Below are 19,341 nucleotides of genomic sequence, written 5' to 3' on the forward strand. Positions count from 1 at the left end.
GATGCATGCAGTGGAAAATACAATAGGAAGATACACAGAGAACATGAAACAATGGGTGTTACCATACACACTTTAATGAGAGTGATCAGTTAAGCTGAGCTATGACCAGCAGGAGAGAAACTTTTTGTATTGGTAATCAAAATGGTCCATTTGCGGCAGTTGACAGGAAGATGTGAGGAGGGGGAGGGGAAATAAACATGGGGAAATATTTTTACTTTGTGTAATGACCCATCCACTCCAGTCTTTATTCAAGCCTAATTTAATGGTGTCCATTTTGCAAATTAATTCCAATTCAGCAGTCTCTCATTGGAGTCTGTTTTTGAAGTTTTTTTGTTGTAATATTGTGACTTTTAGGTCTGTAATCGAGTGACCAGGGAGATTAAACTTTCCTGCTGGTAATGGCTCACCTTAACTGATCACTCTCATTAGTGTGTGCATGGTAACACCCATTATTTCATGGTGTGTGTGTGTCTATATATCTTCCTACTATATTTTCCATTGCATGCATCCCATGAAGTGGGCTGTAGCCCACAAAAGCTTATGTTCAAATAAATTTGTTAGTCTGCAAGATGCCACAAGTACTCCTGTTCTTTTTGCGGATACAGACTAACACGGCTGCTACTCTGAAACCTGTCATTAATTTCAAAGCCGTTGTTTTTCTTGAAACTTAATATGAGATGTGCTTTTTCTTCAGGGACTTCAAAACTGAGGATGGCAAAGCCGTAATCCCATTGGGTATAACAGTCCAAGGTGATGTTCTCATTGTGATCTATCATGCCAGGTCGACGTTAGGAGGCAGACTCCAAGCCAAGGTAATGACATATGTAATGGAACCTTTACAGGGGTTTATTCTCTGCAATGCAGAACAATCCCCATGGTCTCTTTCATGATTACTGTGGTGTGTGTTTGTTCCCCTTCTGTGTGCTCATCTGTCTCTGAGAAAAGAGTTTGAGGTGTTCAGGTGGCTAGGAGTTCAACCTTCCCTTTCAGTCCTGTCATGACGTGCAGCCTCTGGTTGGCATTCTGAGAAGACATGTACAGTTAGTTGCTCCTTTTGCAGCATTTTCTGGTAAGCTAACATTTCAACAACTGGTAGTTATCCCCAGTGTCAGATGCCTGGAGCTCCTGCCCCTTACTTCTCCATGCAGTTCTGCTGAAGTACCTTATTTAGAAATGGCAAAAAATCAGAACTTGGTATTTTAGCTAGGAGTCTTCATCTGTTGTTTTTATTTTTTGTGTCTAAAAGTCAAATTGCAGTATAATACAGGCTCTCTAATCACATCAATTGCCAAGAGTAAATCACTAAAACAGAATCTTAAACAGCTGCCTTCTTGCCTGTCTGATTACAATTGTGTAAAATGTTTGTTTGGAATCCCTTGCTATTGTCATGCCGCTAAAAACAGAATGATGTTTTCTGACTTAGTGTGATGCAGTATCAGATTGAACTTGTATGGACTATCTGAACTCTCACTGAAACAGAGACCACCATCCTTCCCAGTTCTAAGGAGATAGAATTTTAAATATAAGATGTCACCCTTTGATTCTAAAGGATTCAGAGCACGTAGTAAGTGATTAACTCTAGCTAGAATTAACACTCATTTTCTTAAGATGAAATGAGGCCACTTGGACTATGATTTTCACAGTGTGTGCACCTAAAATTACTATCCAGAGTGCACATTTATGAAAAGTTAAGCCAGTTAGGATCCTAAGTGCAGAGCACCGAGTAGCTCCTATTGAGGTCAGCATGTTTTGTGGATGCTCAACATCTCTTTAAAAAAAAAAAAAGGGATGTTTTCCCCCAACATCCGTTTTGGTGCCTGGCCTCACTGTAGTCATGCAGTGTCCAGCCATCTGACCGCTGCATAAACTAGATAGCATGCATCCTAGCACATTTAACATTCAGAGGTTGACTTCCTTTTCTTTCTTCATCACAAGAGATCTGGCATATAATATACTTTGCAAGATCATGGTGGGGCACCCTAACAACATACCTCTTTGCTAACTTACATGAGAGTGTGATATAGCCAGAACACAGAGACCACAACTGGAATAGGTATTTGGGCCAATAGCAAAGTGGGATTCCAGGAATGTCCATCCCGCACAGATTAAGAGGTCCATCTATTCCAGTGCCCTGCTTCCATCTGTGGTTTGGCTCAGTGCATAGTCTCTTTACTATCCTTCACACTGCAGGAGGCAATAGAATATTGCTTCTTGATTTTTCAGGCTATAAAAGCAAAGTTTGCAAGTGAAGTCTCTCTCAACCCAAATTACTAAAAGTTCTAGCTCTCTCTGCTTTGGTGTAGCCATAGTGAAGTCTGAAGATACAAATGTGAAATATTTAAAAATATTTATACATTTCAGGATTACTTACCTACAGAATTCAAGGAATTATTGTCACACCGAGATTCTGAAAACAATATTTTAGCATGCAGATATAATGGATAAAAGCATTTAGTTGTCCATGCAAATACTTTCAGTGCTGGTAGAAGTTAGTTTTTCAGATTTTTTTCTCCTTTGTATTTCTCTGCTACACATTCTTCGCTCAATCTGTGTAAATCCTCCTTCAGATTTCCTAAGTTTGCTAGGTTTCCAGAAAATATAGGGGAAAAAGTGACAACTACCAAAAGCCAAGCAGAGTTTGACCTTGCATAGGAAGTTAAAACCAACAGTAAAAGGTTCTTTAGCCATGAAAATAAAGAAAGAAGTGAGACTGTGAAGCACAGGGGATGGAGTGGAGATAAAAGATAATTTGCCTCAGTTTTTAATAAGAATAACCAGGAGCTTGTGGACATTGGCAGGGTGACTAATGGGAATGATGATATGGACGTAGAAACTACCACATCTGAGTTGGAAGTCCAGCTCAAAGAATTTAGTGAGCAAGTCAGGGGGACCTGGATAATCTCCATCCAAGAATATTAAAGAAACTGACACATGAAATTGTGATCCCAATAGCAAGGATTTTAATGAGTCCTTAAACTCGGGAGTTGTACTCTGGCGAATTGCAAATATATTTAAGAAATTAAAAGAAAGTGACCAAAGAAACTACAGGCCCATTAGTTTGACCTCAATTATAGAACAAATTTTTAAAGAAAAAATAATTAAGGAAATAGAGGTAGATAGTAATTAGGATAAAATACAACATAGTTTTACGAAAGAGAGATCCTGCCAGATCAATCTGATCTTTCTCTGAAAATATAACTGATTTTCTAAACAAAGCAAATGCCGTACATCTTATCTACTTGGATTCCAGTAAGATTTTTTTATACAGTTCCATATGGGAAATTATTAGCTAAATTGGAGAAGATAGAAATTTAATAAAAGAATTGAAAGGTGATTAAAGAACTGGGCTAACGGGTCATACTGAAAGGTGAACCGCCAGACTGGAGGGAGGTTACTAGTGGAGTTCCTCATGAATCGGTCTTGGGACTAATCTTCATTAACATTTTCATTAATGACTTTTGCACAAAAAGTGGATGTATGCTAATAAAATTTGTGGGTGACACAAAGTTGGAAATATTGCCAATATGGAGGAGGACTACCATATTCTACAAGAAGAGCTGGATGGCCTTGAAAACTGGAGGAATAGAAATAGGATGAAATTTTACAGTGGAAAGAGCAAGGCCATGCATTTAAAAACTAACAAGATTTTTGTTATAAGCTGGTGACTTAATCAGTTGGAAACAACAGCGGTGGAAGAGAAAGACCTGGTGTATTAGTTGATCACAACATGACTATGAGTCGCCAATGTGATATGACCATGGGTACGTCTACACTACGGGATTATTCCGATTTTACATAAACCAGTTTTGTAAAACAGATTGTATAAAGTTAAGTGCACGCGGCCACATTAAGCACATTAATTCGGTGGTGTGTGTGTGCATGGTCCGAGGCTAGCGTCGATTTCTGGAGCGTTGCACTGTGGGTAGCTATTCTGTAGCTATCCCATAGTTCCCGCAGTCTCCCCCACCCCTTGGAGTTCTGGGTTGAGATCCCAGTGCCTGATGGGGCAAAAATCATTGTCGCAGGTGGTTCTGGGTAAATGTCGCCAGTCATTCCTTCCTCCGGGAAAGCAAGGGCAGACCATCATTTCGCGCCCTTTTTCCCTGGATTTCCCTGGCAGACGCCATGGCACGGCAACCATGGAGCCCATTCAGCTTTTTTTTATTGTAACCGTATGTGTACTGGATGCCGCTGACAGAGGCGATACTGCCGCGCTACACAGCAGCATTCATTTGCTTTTGCATGACAGCAGAGATGGCTCTTTGTCGTTCTGTACCGTCTGCTGCTATTGTGAGTGCTCCTGGCTGAAGTCGGCCGGGGGCGCAAAGGCAAAAATGGGAATGACTCCCCGAGTCAATCCTTCCTTTATGGTGTCTAAAAATAGTCAGTCCTGCCTAGAATATGGGGCAAGTGTACTAGAGAACCAGTGTATCAGAGAACCAGAGAGCACAGCTGCTCCGTCTCAGATCCCGCAGAAATGATGAGCTGCATGCCATTCACGGGGGGTGCCCCTGCAACAACCCCACCCGTTGCTTCCCTCCTCCCCAACCTTCCTGGGCTACCGTGGCAGTGTCCCCCCCATTTGTGTCATGAAGTTATAAAGAATGCAGGAATAAGAAACAGTGACTTGTTAGTGAGATAAAATGAGGGGGAAGCAGCCTCCAGCCGCTATTACAGTCCAGGCAGGACATTAATTAAGTGGTGTGGGGGAGAGGATCCCAGCATCCCGCTGCTATGATAGTCCAGGCAGTACAGAATCTTTTCCTTACACAGGAAAGGGAGGGGGCTGATTGAAGCTCAGCCCGCAGTTGCTATGATGAAGATGGTTACCAGCCATTCTGTACCATCTACTGGGAATGACCAGGAATCATTCCTGTTTTTACCCAGGTGCCCCCCCCGGCCGGCCTCACCTGAGGCCAGCCAGGGGTATTCAGCAGCTATCAAGCATATTGTACCATCTGCCACCGGGGAGGGAAGAGGAGCGGATACTGCTCTTCACTGCCGCAGCATTGTGTCCACCAGCAGCATTCAGTACACATAGGGTGACATTAAAAAAAGTCAAGAAATGATTTTTTTTCCCTTTTCTTTCACATGCGGGGGCGGGACCATGACGAGCTATACCCTGAACCACGCCGGACAACGTGTTTGACCCTACAGGCATTGGGAGCTCAGCCAAGAATGTAAATACTTTTCGGAGACTGCTGTGGACAGTGGGATAGCTGGAGTCCTCAGTACCCCCTCCCTCCCTTCATGAGCGTCCGTTTGAGTCTCTGGCTTCCCGTTACGCTTGTCACGCAGCACTGTGTAGCCTGTAGATTTTTTTTTCCAAACGCTTTGGCATTTCGTCTTCTGTAATGGAGCTCTGATAGAACAGATTTGTTTCCCCATACAGCGATCAGATCCAGTATCTCCCGTACGGTCCATGCTGGAGCTCTTTTTGGATTTGGGACTGCATCGCCACCCGTGCTGATCAGAGCTCCACGCTGGGCAAACAGGAAATGCAATTCAAAAGTTCGCGGGGCTTTTCCTGTCTACCTGGCCACTGCATCTGAGTTCAGATTGCTTCCCAGAGCAGTCACAGTGGTGCACTGTGGGATACTGCCCGGAGGCCAATACCGTCGATTTGCGGCCACACTAACCCTAATCCGATATGGTAATACTGATTTTAGCGCTACTCCTCTCGTTGGGGAGGAGTACATAAACCGATTTAAAGAGCCCTTTGTATCGATATAAAGGGCCTCGTAGTGTGGATGGGTACAGCGTTAAATAGGTTTAATGCTGCTAAAATTGGTTTAAACGCGTAGTGTAGACCAGGCCCATGAAAAAGGCTAATTCGATACTAGGATGCATCTGGCAAGATGTTTCCAGTAGAGGTAAGGGAGTGTTATTGCCATTATACAAGGTACTGGTGAGACCTCACTGGGAATATTGTATTCTGTTCTTGTCTCTCGTGTGTAAGAAAGATGACTTCAAACTGTAACAGGTGCAGAGCAGGGTTACTAGGATGATCAGTGGAATGGAGAACCTACCTTACTTGAGGATACTTAAGGATCTTGGCTTGTTTAATCTAACTAAATGAAGGCTGAGGGGAGATGTGATTGCGGTCTATAAATAAGATCGATAAACATCAGGGAGAGAAAGGAGTTATTTAAGTTACAGGTTAATGTTAGCACAAGAACAAATGGATATAAACTGGCCATCAATAAGCTTAGGCTTGAAATTAGACAAACGTTTCTAAACATCAGAGGAGTGAAGTTCTGCAAAAGCCTTTCAAGGAGGGTAGTGGAAGCAAAAAAACCTAACTTGTTTCAAGACTAAACTTGATATGTTTATGGAGGGGATGGTGTGATGAGGTTGCCTACAGTGGCATATGGCCCGTCTGCGACTGCCATTAGTAAATATCTCCAGCCATCAGAGATGAGACACTAGATGGGAAGGCTCTGAGTTACTATAGAAATTCTTTCCCAGGTGTGCAGCTAGTGGGTCTCACCCAAATGCTCAGGATCTAACTGATCACCATATTTGAGGTCAGAAAGGAATTTTTCCCCAGGTCAGATTGGCAGAGAGCCTGGAGGTTTTTTACCTTCCTCTACAGCATGGGACGTGGTCACTTGCTAGTTTGAACTAGATTAAATGGTGGAGTCACTGAACTTGAAGTCTTTTAAATCAAGGTCTGAGGATTTAGTAGCTCAGCCATAGGTTACGAGACTATTACAGGAGTGGGTGGGTGAGGTTCTATGGCCTGCGATGTGCAAGAGGTCTGACTAGGTGATCATAATGGTCCCTTCTGGCCTTAAAGTCTAAGATCTCTGTATGACTCGTTAGGATTTAACATACTGGATCAGACCATTGCGCCAGCAAGTGTAGTATCTTACATGTAGCCTGTGGCTGACATAACGTCTATTTGGAAAACTTGTTTTCCATGTGGAATTTTAATTGGACTCTTGCCAGATCAGAAAAATCTTTCTTCCAACTCAACGAAGAAGCCGCTTTAATGACATTTGGTTAAATGTTGGGGAAGGCAACTATCCAGTCATGAGCAGTTCTTCGTGCCTTTGTTAGAAGCTTTTCCCACTTCCTGGGAATTGAACACTGATCTTTGCTGACTATATGAAAATTGCTGCCAGAGCACTGAAAGTGGAGAACTAGCCCTGAAGGTTACTATTTGAAACTGTAAATGTCTGTTGTTGGCAAAAAGATAAGTAGAGCTGATTTCACTTATTTCAAAAGTCACAGAGCTTGGTAAGAGCAGGATAGCTGGGTCTTACTGGAAGGAAGGTATGTAAGACATTTTGTCCTCTCTGGAATAAAGCCAAGACTTTTAAAAATGTGTGTAAAATTAGACTCCTAGATAAGTTGCTTGACTTTCCAAAGTACTGAGCACTTACCAGTTAAGACTCTTGGACATTGAAATTTTAATATTTCTATTGCCATAATCTCTCTATTTTAGCTCTTTGTCCTAGTAGAACTCCAAGCCACAACACTGGTATGTGCAGTGACAGCCCCAATAATGGAGTTTGCCTGTTTTGGCCATAATGTGACTTTGCCAATTCTCATCTTCCAAATTGCACTTGGTTATTCTGTAGAACTGGGTTGTCTTGTATGGATTTTGTCTGAAATGAAGATGTTTCAGTAGCAGTTAAAACTAATAATGAAGCATGTTGCTTTGCCTTAAGTTTGTGTATGTTAATTTGGGAAATGCTGCTTTTCATAATCAAGTGCAAACACATCAACAAGAAAGAGGATTATCCTATTTGTACTGTTCACAATACATTTATTGAAAATATCCTTTTTTTGACATTTGGAGTCAAGTTTAGATTTGAGTTTCCTTGATGTTTGATAGTGTTGCAAATATTACAGCAGGTATCTCCAGATAGTGCTTTTATACATTTTCTGAGCTCTTTTAATTAGAGTATGAGCAACTCTTTAGTCTTGGGAAGACATGTCGTGTTTTACCTTCATAGTAAACGGCTCTGAGCAAGAAGCAGTGGTGTTTGGAGAGGTGGCATTGCAGGCAGGGAGTTTGCTCTCTCTTTTGGTCTCGGAGAACCTGGCATTAGCTCTGGGCTGAGATTTCTGAAAGGATGGATTGCCCTGTGTACTTTTTGGCTACCTTTCTTCCAGGACTGATATATATGTGTAAATAAAGGCAAGCTACTCATGTTGGTGTTTGCAGAAGGGAAGATTGTCTTGTCTGTCAGCAGAAGGAAGAGTTCGATAAGTTACATGGATATCATGAATCAGTTTTTAAAAAAACCTATTATGTTGGCCAGTATTAGATTGACAGCCAGGATATTGCACAGGAAATAGATAGAAATCCTTGCATACACATGACATACTGTGTAAACACAAGTACTGAGATGCTGACAAACTTTTGCTTGATTAATACATCTAGTTCTGTTAGGCTGTTCTCCCTCAATGCTGTAGATGGATCCTGTAAGTGTTAGTTACTCTGAAAAAGCTACTGAAAGATCCAGGGTTTTACCCTACAGAATTATGTCTTGTCTTCAGAGGCAGATTAGGGATTTGTGGGGCCCTGGGCAAGAGCAAGTGAGGGCTTCTCCCCATCCCTTCTGCCTGCATTCCCTCCCAGTGCTCCTGCCAGGGAGCGCGGTTGGGGCACAGGGGCTTCCCCCATCCGCCCAGCGCTCCTGACGGGGATCAGGGTTGGGGTATGGGGGCTTGCCCTGTCCCGCCCACCTGACACTCCTGCCGGGTAGCGGGGTTGGGGTATGGGGGCTTTCCCTGCTTCCCAGCAGGCTAATCTGCCACTGCTTGTCATGAGTTTGAGCATGCTGTACTAGCTTTTGATGAAGCTTTTCCCAATTTGTACAGGTGTATGTGAGATTAGAATCAAGTCCCTTGTGTCTTTATTTCTGACGATGTTTCTTCAATGATACTATCAACTTACTTGAAAAATAGAAATAAACAAACAAGTCCAAATTCAGCCATCCCAAGAAAAATGCTATATGGAGCTATTGTATGTTTAGAGAAGCTGAACTGAAAGAGAATCTCTTCATGACTATCAAAAACGCTTTCCACCAAACGTAAAGTAAGATGCAGAGTCCTTATCTTCTGTTACACAGAATTATGTAATTATCCTATGTTTTCTCCTCCCCATAGATGGCTTCAATGAAGATGTTCCAGATTCAGTTCCACACAGGTTTTGTGCCCCGGAATGCCACCACAGTGAAATTTGCTAAGTATGTGAATATTTTGCTGAACACAACTTGCAGAAACTTTTTTCAAATTATTTTACTTGCCAGATCAGCAGATCTAGGGGGGAGTATGTGATTTACTAGTGTGGGAAATGGATAGCTTTCATTTTTAACAAAATGAGTCCTGGCTTTTGATTGACTACACTTCCATTGACTCAGTGTCTCTCGATGAAGGGTTTTCTTGAAATTTCTTCATAATAAATCATCCCTATGAGATTAAACAGGGAAAAAGTAACCAAATCCAATTGGTTTTATGCTTTGTACACCAATTCCGTAGAAGTACTAGTCACTTAACTTGCTGCAGTCCAAGATAGTGAACCTGATGGGCTGATTTGAATATTTGCCTTGAAAGATTTTTGATTTGTGATTTTATTACATCACCATCTTACAGGTATGATCTGGATGCTTGTGACATTCAAGAGAAATATCCTGACTTATTTCAAGTGAATCTGGAAGTGGAGGTGGAGCCCAGAGACAGACCCTGTAGTGAGCGAGCACCATGGGATAACTTGAACATAAAGGGACTGAATCCCAAGATCCTTTTCTCCAGTCGGGAGGAACAGCAAGAGATTTTATCGAAATTTGGTAAAGCTTAACTTTGGAGCCATTAGAAATTTTAGCCTGTTTCCTGTCCTTTTTAAAGCATTCCAGTTCAGGAATCATTTTGTTTAGTTTTCAGACATGAATATTTAAACAGGCTTTTAAAAGGGAATACTTATTTCTTGTGAATAGCTGTGCAATACCCTTGCCTGTTATAAAAGAATAGGAGTTTTCCTTAATACTAGATTGTAATTAGCCCAGTCTTTTTATCTATATTGGCACTGTTTTCACCTTTCCCAGAGCTCTGGAGGCCCTATTTGGAGTGACATATCAAACAAAAATACTTGGCAGTTGAGCCCTTCGCCTCCAAAACCTGGGGAGAATTCCCTCCGCTTTCGCTGATTAACTGAGCTTACACTTTCATCAATGCAGTTCAAAGTATTCTAGCATTCTCCAGAAGTGGCCTTTTATACCCATAGTTCAGAATATATTGTTATTGAGATGTTTCTCGTGCATAGTCCAGTAGAGTTATGGCTTGTTTCTCTCAAGATTTCCTCTGCATTAGTGAGTATCCATTGCTCTTGAAAGGATCTTACTTTTTTAGCATTGCGTCTTGTCTGTTTATCAGCTTCCTCGTTCTGGATATATTTTTAGTAATTTTTGCCAGGATTGCCATACTTAATGTTTGCTTTTTTCTTGGTCTCATTAGTTTTCATGTTTCACTCCTTCATCCTTTCTTTAATGTTCTCTAACATGGCTGTATTTAGAGAATACTTTTTTTGTCTTTCTGCTTCTTTTTATCTTTTTAAATTCAACTTATTTGCTTTTTTCCTCACTTTTCTCTTGATCCAACGTAGTCACTTTTCCCCTTTTTTTCATATGTTTTTAGAAAAGTATATTTCTGCCAGGCTTGCATTTGCGTTAAGCCTTGTTGTTCTTTCCTGAACATAATGGCCCTTTTATATTGTATTCTAGTTAGGATACTCAACTAAATCCATATTGCAAGCAACGTTTTTTGTTTTACGTTAAGCTTTTTTGTTGGTATTGAAAGTGAGAGAATTTTTTTAAAAACACTTAGTTACTATGCTCCTTTACTTTCTGAATTTGCCTCATCTTGAGAAAAAGAAAATCCTGGAAGTTGATTTCAGGGTTAAGAATCTAAATTAAATGTTTGGGTTTCAAAAACTGGAGGTGAAAATATTTTTTTTAATTGAAATTTAAGATAAATGTTATCATTTTTTTTCCTTAGATCTTCATAAATTTGTTTTCACAAAACTTAAACTTGGGCCTGAAGCTGAGTTGGCAGGACTCCTTTAATGTTTAGCGTATCCCATACTGTGTTTTTTGAGTTTTTTGGTTTTTAACAAAGATGGTATTGCAACACTCCAGGGAGTCAGACCCTGATGCCAACACTGTAGTGTATGTTGACTCTTGAGCTGGAAGCAGAATTGTGATTTTGGGTAGGCGCATGCACACTAGTTTTGAGCTAGCACACTAAAAATGAGAAGGTAGTTATGGTAGGGCGGGCTAGCTGCTCTGAGTACATGCTTGGGTCCTTGGCAGAGTTATACTGGGGTGGCTAGCCTGTCCCGCTGCTACAGCTGTACTTTTTAGCATGGCTGCTCAATCAGACTAAGCTGAAAACTACACCTCCACCTTTGTAGATGCACCCTTAGAGACTGCCATGTACAGAGCAGATGTAAGGTGTTCACCAAGTTAAATACTTTATGTTCTGTGTTTGATGATCAGCTTAATTCCATGTATGCACTCTGTTCTTTCCAAAATGAAGTAATTCCCGTGCTAAAACTCTCGCCGGTTAGGTGTCCACTCTTTGATTTGGCATGGAGCTCTTGTTCTTGTGTGAGACTGCAGAGCCATTGATAAGGCAGTCTTCCCTAGCTTCTTACAATATCCCTCCAGCCCAGCAGCTGACATTGAAGTAAGGAAAATGACCAACTCCCGCATGAGCAGGGTGCTGTCACTCACCTGCTTCCAAGTTGAGCTTGACAGCTTTGCATCCTAGGTTGGCGGTACACTGGTGTTGCCTTACACTTTAAGTACTTTCTATGAGTTCATTGAACCTGTTCTTTTTGGATGTTGTTTTGTGGGGGAAGGGAAACCGAGGGATCTTTCTGTGTCCTGTCTTTTGAAATGGCTGTGATTTGTTCACAGCCCTCCTGTCCACCTTGTTCTGTTTTGTAATATCTTCAGAGTGTTACTGGTATGCAGTAAAGAACCAGAAACTGACAGCAACTGACTTGAATAGAGTGACAGCAGTTTAAATATGACACAAAACTCTACTAGAATATTAGGTCTGATACCTTAATTTAATTTCACAGCTGTTACATGTGTGGCTGAAACCAGGATTAATACTCCATCCTAAATTCACAGCTGTATGGGCTTTTTCCTACACAGAGAATAGCATCTTGCTCATGAGATCCAACCAAGAGTTACTTCTTGACTGCCACCTTGATATGTTTTTGAGTACTATACCACGTGCTGCGTGTTAGAATTGACACAATCTGATTTTTTTCCAATGTCAGAACTCTATGTCTAAGGTTTTTTGGCTTGAAATTCCATCTGACAGGTAAACCTGAGCTGCCTAGACAGCCAGGTTCAACAGCACAGTATGAAGCAGAAGAGTCCAAATCGGAACAGTCTCCCGAAAGCGCACCTACAGAGCCGGACTCTCCACAGAGCAGCAGCACTGATGCGAATAACTTCTTCCATACTCTGGATTGGGAAGGTAGGTGAAGTTACTAATTATTTACCAAAAGGACTCCTCTCTTGTGCAGTACTTCAGTTGTCTCTCCCCCACCTGCAAGGATTGCTACAGCATTGGCACATTATTACATAGTGGAAGCAAAGGGACAGATCATGATTATTTCAGTTTTGTGTGTTGCCTCATCAAAGTGCAAGTAAAACCATTCAAAAATGAGTGAGCTTTTCAGGTCTGCAAATGTTGCTGTCCAGCTTCATTTGGGATCTCCAAATCAGCATAAAGTAAAGGTAACGGGCATGCATTGCTGCTCACAGATCAAACTGAGGCAGGGCTGTATCATCTCCCTTCCTTTGTGGATGCTGGCTGCAGAGCAAGCTGGTGCAGTGGCCTGAACTGAGTAGGTCTGGACTGAAAACATGGCCTGCCTGTTCTAGTGTTTTCAGAGAGCCCTGTGTCTCCACGCTGTTCCTGACTTTCCCCAGCACTTGACAGCAAAATTGCTGGGGTGCCATTGGTGCCAGTGTTACTACTGATTTTAGAGCAGTAGTATAATACAAAGCCCTTTAAACCATAATTTATTCAGTATCCCGAAGGGGAGTGTCAGACTGAAGGCTCTTCCCCAATGTCTCACTCCTGTCCTCAACTCAGATCCTATCTCCTTGTCCAGCACAAAGGGTTTGCTTTAATTGTGCAGCGTTAATAGTTGCACATGGTGAGTGGTGGAGGAATATGCTGCTTAGTCACGTTTCCGGTCTGTGCTCTTCTGGCAGTCAGAGCCATTCTCCTCCCTTGGCTTTGTCTATGGGGAGGGCGGTATTTGCCTCTGAGGATGGAAGGAGAGACGGGGATAGGGGGGCGGCATTTGTAGCTAGTGCTCAGTAGCAGCAGTCGTGGCCTCTAGTGGCTGGAGGATAAACCTGCAGGGAAACAAGCTTCTCTTATCTGCGCCCCCCTCCCCTCCCACACACCTTTTCTGAGCAGGGCAAGCCAGTGGCACTTCACTTCTCTGTCCCTGCCCCCCTGAGCTTTCAGTCGTTGAGCAGGAGAATTCTGTTAACTTAAAGGTGTTATAAAAAGGTAAATCTGTTTTCATTCATTCAACAGAAGGAAAAGATCCAGAGACTGGAGCAGAGAACCGCTTGTCCAAAGATGATCATCCTGGACTGATTGATGACAGGGATGAAAGTGACCCATCAGATGAAGAATTTGCTGCATTTCCTAGTGAAGGAAGAACAGAAATAGTTGAAGAAAAAGAAAAACCCAGTCCTCCAGAAGAAGATGCAGATATATTCTTTGAAGCTAATTTTGAAACTCCATCTGCCCAACTACAAGAACCTCAGTTGGAAGACCACATAGATTTATTGGGACTAGACTCCGATGTTCCATCAGAGCAAACTCAAACTGCCTCAGAGATGAAGAGCTCATCTAGTAACGCAGACTTACTGAACAATTTGTTTGTGGGTAGCACGTCGCAGGTTTCAGAAGAGTCTACTGAGGACCTTTTAGGAGAAGGGGCAGACTTCTTTTTCAGTAGTCAACCTCAGCCTTCAGCTAGTAACCAGAGTACATCTCCACCCACAACATTGTCTTCGGCTGGTATGTAACTCAATTCTCTCTACATCGGATTTGTGATATAGTGTGAATAACTGAATGAGGCAATAATTATTAGCTGCTTTACTATTTTCCTGTTTGTATACTATGTTACTACCATGTTTCGATCCGTTGCAGTCTGTCATGAGAATCTGCGAAAGGGGCACATAATACTTAGACCTTTTACTATGTACTTTGTCTATTTCTTATGACAGAATTGCTGCTTCATAACACTTAGCAGCTTTCCACATCGTTCAAGTTTACAACCTTCATTGAAAAAGCCACCTTTACTCCAAATGTGACATTGGCAGTGTTGCATTTTTCCCGGTTTCCATGACTTTGAAGTACAGCTTCAGCTGAGTTTTACTCAAATTCATCTCACTTCATTTAACAAAAAAAATCCATACAGAAGCAAAACCTTGTGCTCTCCTGCATGCAAAAGTGTTGATTTGTTTTATGTTTCTCTCTGGATCCAAGTACACAGAACTTACATTGCCAAGACATGAAAGGACAATTAATTACCCATTTCTTCCTCATGTTTTCCAGAGATTCATAGCAGTTTTGAGTGAAAGACGACAACTCAATCATTACTATCTGAGTCTTGCACTTGTATACAGTCATTTATCCCTGTCACAAGACAGGAGCTCCAAGAAGTGTTACTAACACATCATTAAAGAACTACTGGATGTTACTAGTCTGATTCTTTGACAATGTGTGGACGGGACTGGGCCAGTGGTAGGTCTTGATCCTCACGTAATTCTGCATCCGCACCTACATAAGACTAAAATGCAAGGAGAATATACAATTAAGCCAAACCTTGCCAACTGCCTGATCTTGAGCATGCAAATTATTTTGATTTATGTAGTACAAGTCCCGCCTTCCTTTATTTAAGAGGGCTAAAAAGCCTAGAACCCATCAGTTTTATTCCTGATTTAGAACCACTCATAGTTCTAGAGTGCAGAATTCCTTCAAGCTTAATGTAGTATTAAATGGTCCTTCAACCCAATTTTTTTTTCCAGTTTCATCACTGTAAATGTCATTCTAAAATATCCCTGTTACAATGACATCATTTTCTTTGGGAATTGGTTAAGGGGTCTGACTTAAATGAACAAAAATCATCAGATTTGGACAGAAGACTAGAATTACATGCTACATTGCTGCATTCTAGATAACTTATGTGATCCCTGAAATATTTATTTACTGCTTCATTATTGCTGAGTTGTTTGAATAAATCAAATTATTTAGGTCTAGCATTTTCTCTCATTGTCAGGAGTCCATAAAAGATATAGTCAGTGTAGGTTATCCTTTGACTGTGCGCTTCTTGTACAATAACTTAGCCATGGGAAAGCACTGAGGAATGCACCTCAACCTATTGTTACATTATATAAAGAAAATAACAATCATATAGTAGGTTTTGTTCTAGTGTTTCTACTGGCTTTTTCAACTTGCATATTACCTTCTTAAGTCAGATCGATGTCTGTGATTCTGTACCTGCATGCTGAAGCCAAAGTCAGAGTCAGGCTGTATGTGCATGCGGATTCAGTATTCAGGATAATATGCTTTACCGCATCATATGCAATATAATCATGTTATCTACAGATACATCAGGGCCGGGTTATCACTCCTGGATTCTAGTTTTTTGGAGTCAGACGGGTAGAAGTCCCTTAGTTCTTGAAGTTTATTGACCCTTGAGGACAACTGGTACAGGGCATAGCTTGAGCCAAGCCTCCTGCTGGCCATCTCATGCCATCCCCTGCTGGGTATAAATACTGTTCCAATTAGTTCTCTCCCTGACAGCGATCACTGATGTAGCTCCCTCTTGGACACTGTGGTGCTGCCTTCTCCAGGTCGTGTCTCAGCACGGTGAACATGAATCACCTTTAGTCATGCCTTCCTTTTACTGTGGCTGTTCTGTTTTGGTGTTTTGCTAGTTTAACAGCCCACTTTGGTTACAATTTAACTGGGGCTCTGGGATTCCTATCTTGTCACTGACTTCTGTTTAGATCTCCCTACTAATGTGAATTTTTGGATAAATGTGGGCTGATCTGAAATGAATGACTCAAGATTGAGGGAATGGCTTGTGTAGAGAAAACTAGCGTTGTGGCTGAATTTTTATACAGTGTCAGTAAGGATTTACGTTGGAAGGGATAATTGTTTTCCCTGGCTTTGATTGGCTGAAATGCTGTGTGTGTCTAATAGCATGTAAGTACTAGTGTCTGGGGGCAGGGACCAATTGTTGTCTCCTGCCGGAAAGAAGAGAAACTTCAAAAGCCTTCGTCAGTTGACACCCATGACCTCACCTTATTACCCCTGCCCAAGAGGGTGTAAGTAAGTTTTATCCTGTGATTTTATTTGCAGTAACGCCTGCCCTCAAGATAATTTTGTTTTCTGCCTCTTTCTTTAGCTGATCCGTTTGACCCATTCACAATGTCATCAGGATCCGAGAAGCCGACTCTGTCTGGTCCTGATCTCTTTGGAGACTTTCTTAATCCAAATGCAACATCTGCATCTAGTATATTTCCTTCCACACACAGCGCACCACCTCCTTCTTCCAGCTCAGACTTCTTACATTTAGGTAAGTGCTTTTGGCATGATTTTTTGGTAAAGGTTTCTGTGGTTTTCCCCGGGTTTACTTCTTTACTCTCTCAGCTTAGTCAAGGTTGATTAGCATCTAACAGATCCTCTTGTTGTGGCTGCTATTTTAATAAGCTCGATGTTCCCGGTGCGCAGATGAACATGTCCAGCTGGTAGTATTTCCTGTATAGTGCTACTGTAGTAAGTCTTGGTACAGTTATTTTGCCAAGATTGCTAACCTTTTGCTAATCCTGTGTTTAATTTTCTTCTGGGAGATGACAACGTATAACCGAGGTTACACCGAGTGTTGTGTTTTCAATCTCATTAAATGACCTAGATTACTAAATGTAAATGTGATTTACATGCTTAAGGTCTTGGAAAGGGAAAGTAGAGGAATACAAGTGATTCTAGACTAGGATCTGTTAGAAGAATGTTGTTTCCTTAAACATTTCAGAACTGAGGCTAGTTGGAAGTACTTGTACGAAGTAATTTTGTTAAAATATATTTATAGGCAACATTATATAATACTTGGAGCTAATCTAATTTGTTTCAATGTTTTCTTCCGGCTATCATAGGTAAAACCCTTTTCTCCATGTGTTTCCTTTTAACACTATATCCTAGTTAGTTGTTATAATAAATACATAAAATAATTAATTTTCCATAAATGCGGATAGAGCTAGTAATACAAACTATTACTCAATAACAACTCACCAATATACGTACGTGTGTGTGTGTATAATACACACACACACACACACACACACACACACACACACACACACACACACACACACACACACACAATAAAAGCAATTTCAGTTTTCCAGTACTGTGTATGTGAAGTAACTCAAGAGTATTTAAAGATTAAATCATCTGTTTAGATTTGTCAGTGAACTCAGATACTATCCAGTGAAGTTGTAGACTACATGGTTGCTTTACTAAACAGAAACAAGTTACTTGATTTGGACTGTAAAAATTAAAAAATATTTATTTAAAACTGAAGGCACAAGAATTCTGTGTCACCTTTTACATTCTCAATTTCTGGAATAAAGCTAAATGAATCTTTGTGGGTTTTCAATTGAATTTTTTTTTTTACTATTCAGTGAGATGTGATTCAGAAATATAACTGTCATGCAGTAAATCTGCCATAATAGTTACACCTTCAGGTTTTAATTTAATTGTAAAATCTGAAATCTGTATTAGAAACATGTCTGAATTACGGAGCAAATAAAAAATATAGTACAGTCCACATCAGTATGTGAACATCTTTCTGTGGAGGCAGTGCCTGGATAGGGCACTTGTCATAGGTCTCACCCCCACTCTGAACTTTAGGGTGCAGATGTGGGGACCTGCACAAACACTTCTAAGCTTAATTACCAGCTTAGATCTGGTATCGCTGCCACCATCCAGAATTCTCAGTGTCTGGATCACTCCCTTTCCCCCCAAAACCTTCCCCTACCTGGGTAGCCTTGAGAGACTCCTTCACCAATTTCCTGGCGAGTCCAGATCCAATCCCTTGGATCTTAACACAAGGAGAATTTAACCATCCCCCCCTTCTTTCCACCACCAATTTCCTGGCGAGTCCAGATCCAACCCCTTGGATCTTAACACAAGGAAAAATCAATCAAGTTCTTAAAAAGAAGGCTTTTAATTAAAGAAAAGAAAGGGGGGGGAGAAAAACCAACCTCTGGGAGACAGCATATCAGCTAATCTCACAGACAATAACATGAAAACACAGGATGTTCCCCTGGGCAAAAATCTTAATACACACAAGAATCCCCAAATTTGATAATTCCCTTAACTTGCGCCAAGACAAGTACAAAAGAAAATAAACATAAACCTATGTATCCCTTTCTAAAACTTACTACTCTGATAAGAGGCTGGTTCCTTGATCTTTTTCACTCTGGCTGAAACTGAAAACTGACTAAACAAAGGAAACTTCCCTCCTTCCTTTTGAAACATCTTGTTCCCCCATTGGTTCTCTAGTCAGGTGTCAGCTAGGCTAGGTGAACTTCTTAACCCTTTACAGGTAAAAGAGGCATTAACCCTTAACTATCTGTTTATGACAGCACTGGACTGCCCTTCAGAAGAACTTAGTTCTATCCTGGGTGAGCTGTTGATCTTCTGTTAAAAATAAATAAATAAATAAAAGTCACAACCCCTCTCTGTCGGTTTCCATAGCTGTAAAACGAGGATAGTGAAACGTAGCCACCCTTGTAAAGGACATAGCTCTCAGAGTTTTCTAAATACGACCAATATCTGTGCACATACTTTTAATCATAATGGGCAAAAGCAAAGTGAGCTCCAGCTGTATTTCCTACCTAGAACAAACCAACGCTATGCCACATGTCCATGATGAATTGCCCAAGGAATAATGAGAGACCCTGGCATAAGGATACTTTTCTAAAACTCCACATAATGGAAATTTCAGAGATGCTGATTCCCTAAAGGGGCTTATCTTATTGTTGTGGGAACTGTCTGCATCTCTTTTAAATAAAGGGCTGATGATGTCAGGTAAATGGGCTGTTGGGCAGTGGCCTACCTAGAAGGCGAAGCAAATGAATGAAGACAACTATAGTAGTGGGCCTGGGTGTCTCTCTCCTGGGGGTGGCAGCGAATGTTAAGGGAGCACAGGTGGCTGCCATTTGCTGTGGCTCTTTAAAATATTTTTTTAAAGTCTAATTTGGACCCACATGA

General features: G+C 41.2%; 1 protein-coding gene across 2 annotated transcripts in view; it reads left to right on the forward strand.

Annotated features, from left to right (window-relative positions):
• GAK (cyclin G associated kinase) overlaps positions 1-19,341 on the forward strand; it is a 106,114-nt gene that overhangs the window by 61,271 nt on the left and 25,502 nt on the right. For both annotated transcript variants that reach the window (XM_050944333.1, XM_050944332.1), the window contains exons 17-22: positions 695-812; positions 9,124-9,203; positions 9,610-9,803; positions 12,346-12,504; positions 13,585-14,076; positions 16,475-16,645. In XM_050944333.1, the coding sequence (XP_050800290.1) occupies positions 695-812; positions 9,124-9,203; positions 9,610-9,803; positions 12,346-12,504; positions 13,585-14,076; positions 16,475-16,645 (1,214 nt within the window). The remainder of the gene's footprint in view (positions 1-694; positions 813-9,123; positions 9,204-9,609; positions 9,804-12,345; positions 12,505-13,584; positions 14,077-16,474; positions 16,646-19,341) is intronic.

The sequence above is a fragment of the Gopherus flavomarginatus genome, chromosome 3 (assembly GCF_025201925.1).
Source record: "Gopherus flavomarginatus isolate rGopFla2 chromosome 3, rGopFla2.mat.asm, whole genome shotgun sequence".
NCBI lineage: Eukaryota > Metazoa > Chordata > Testudines > Testudinidae > Gopherus > Gopherus flavomarginatus.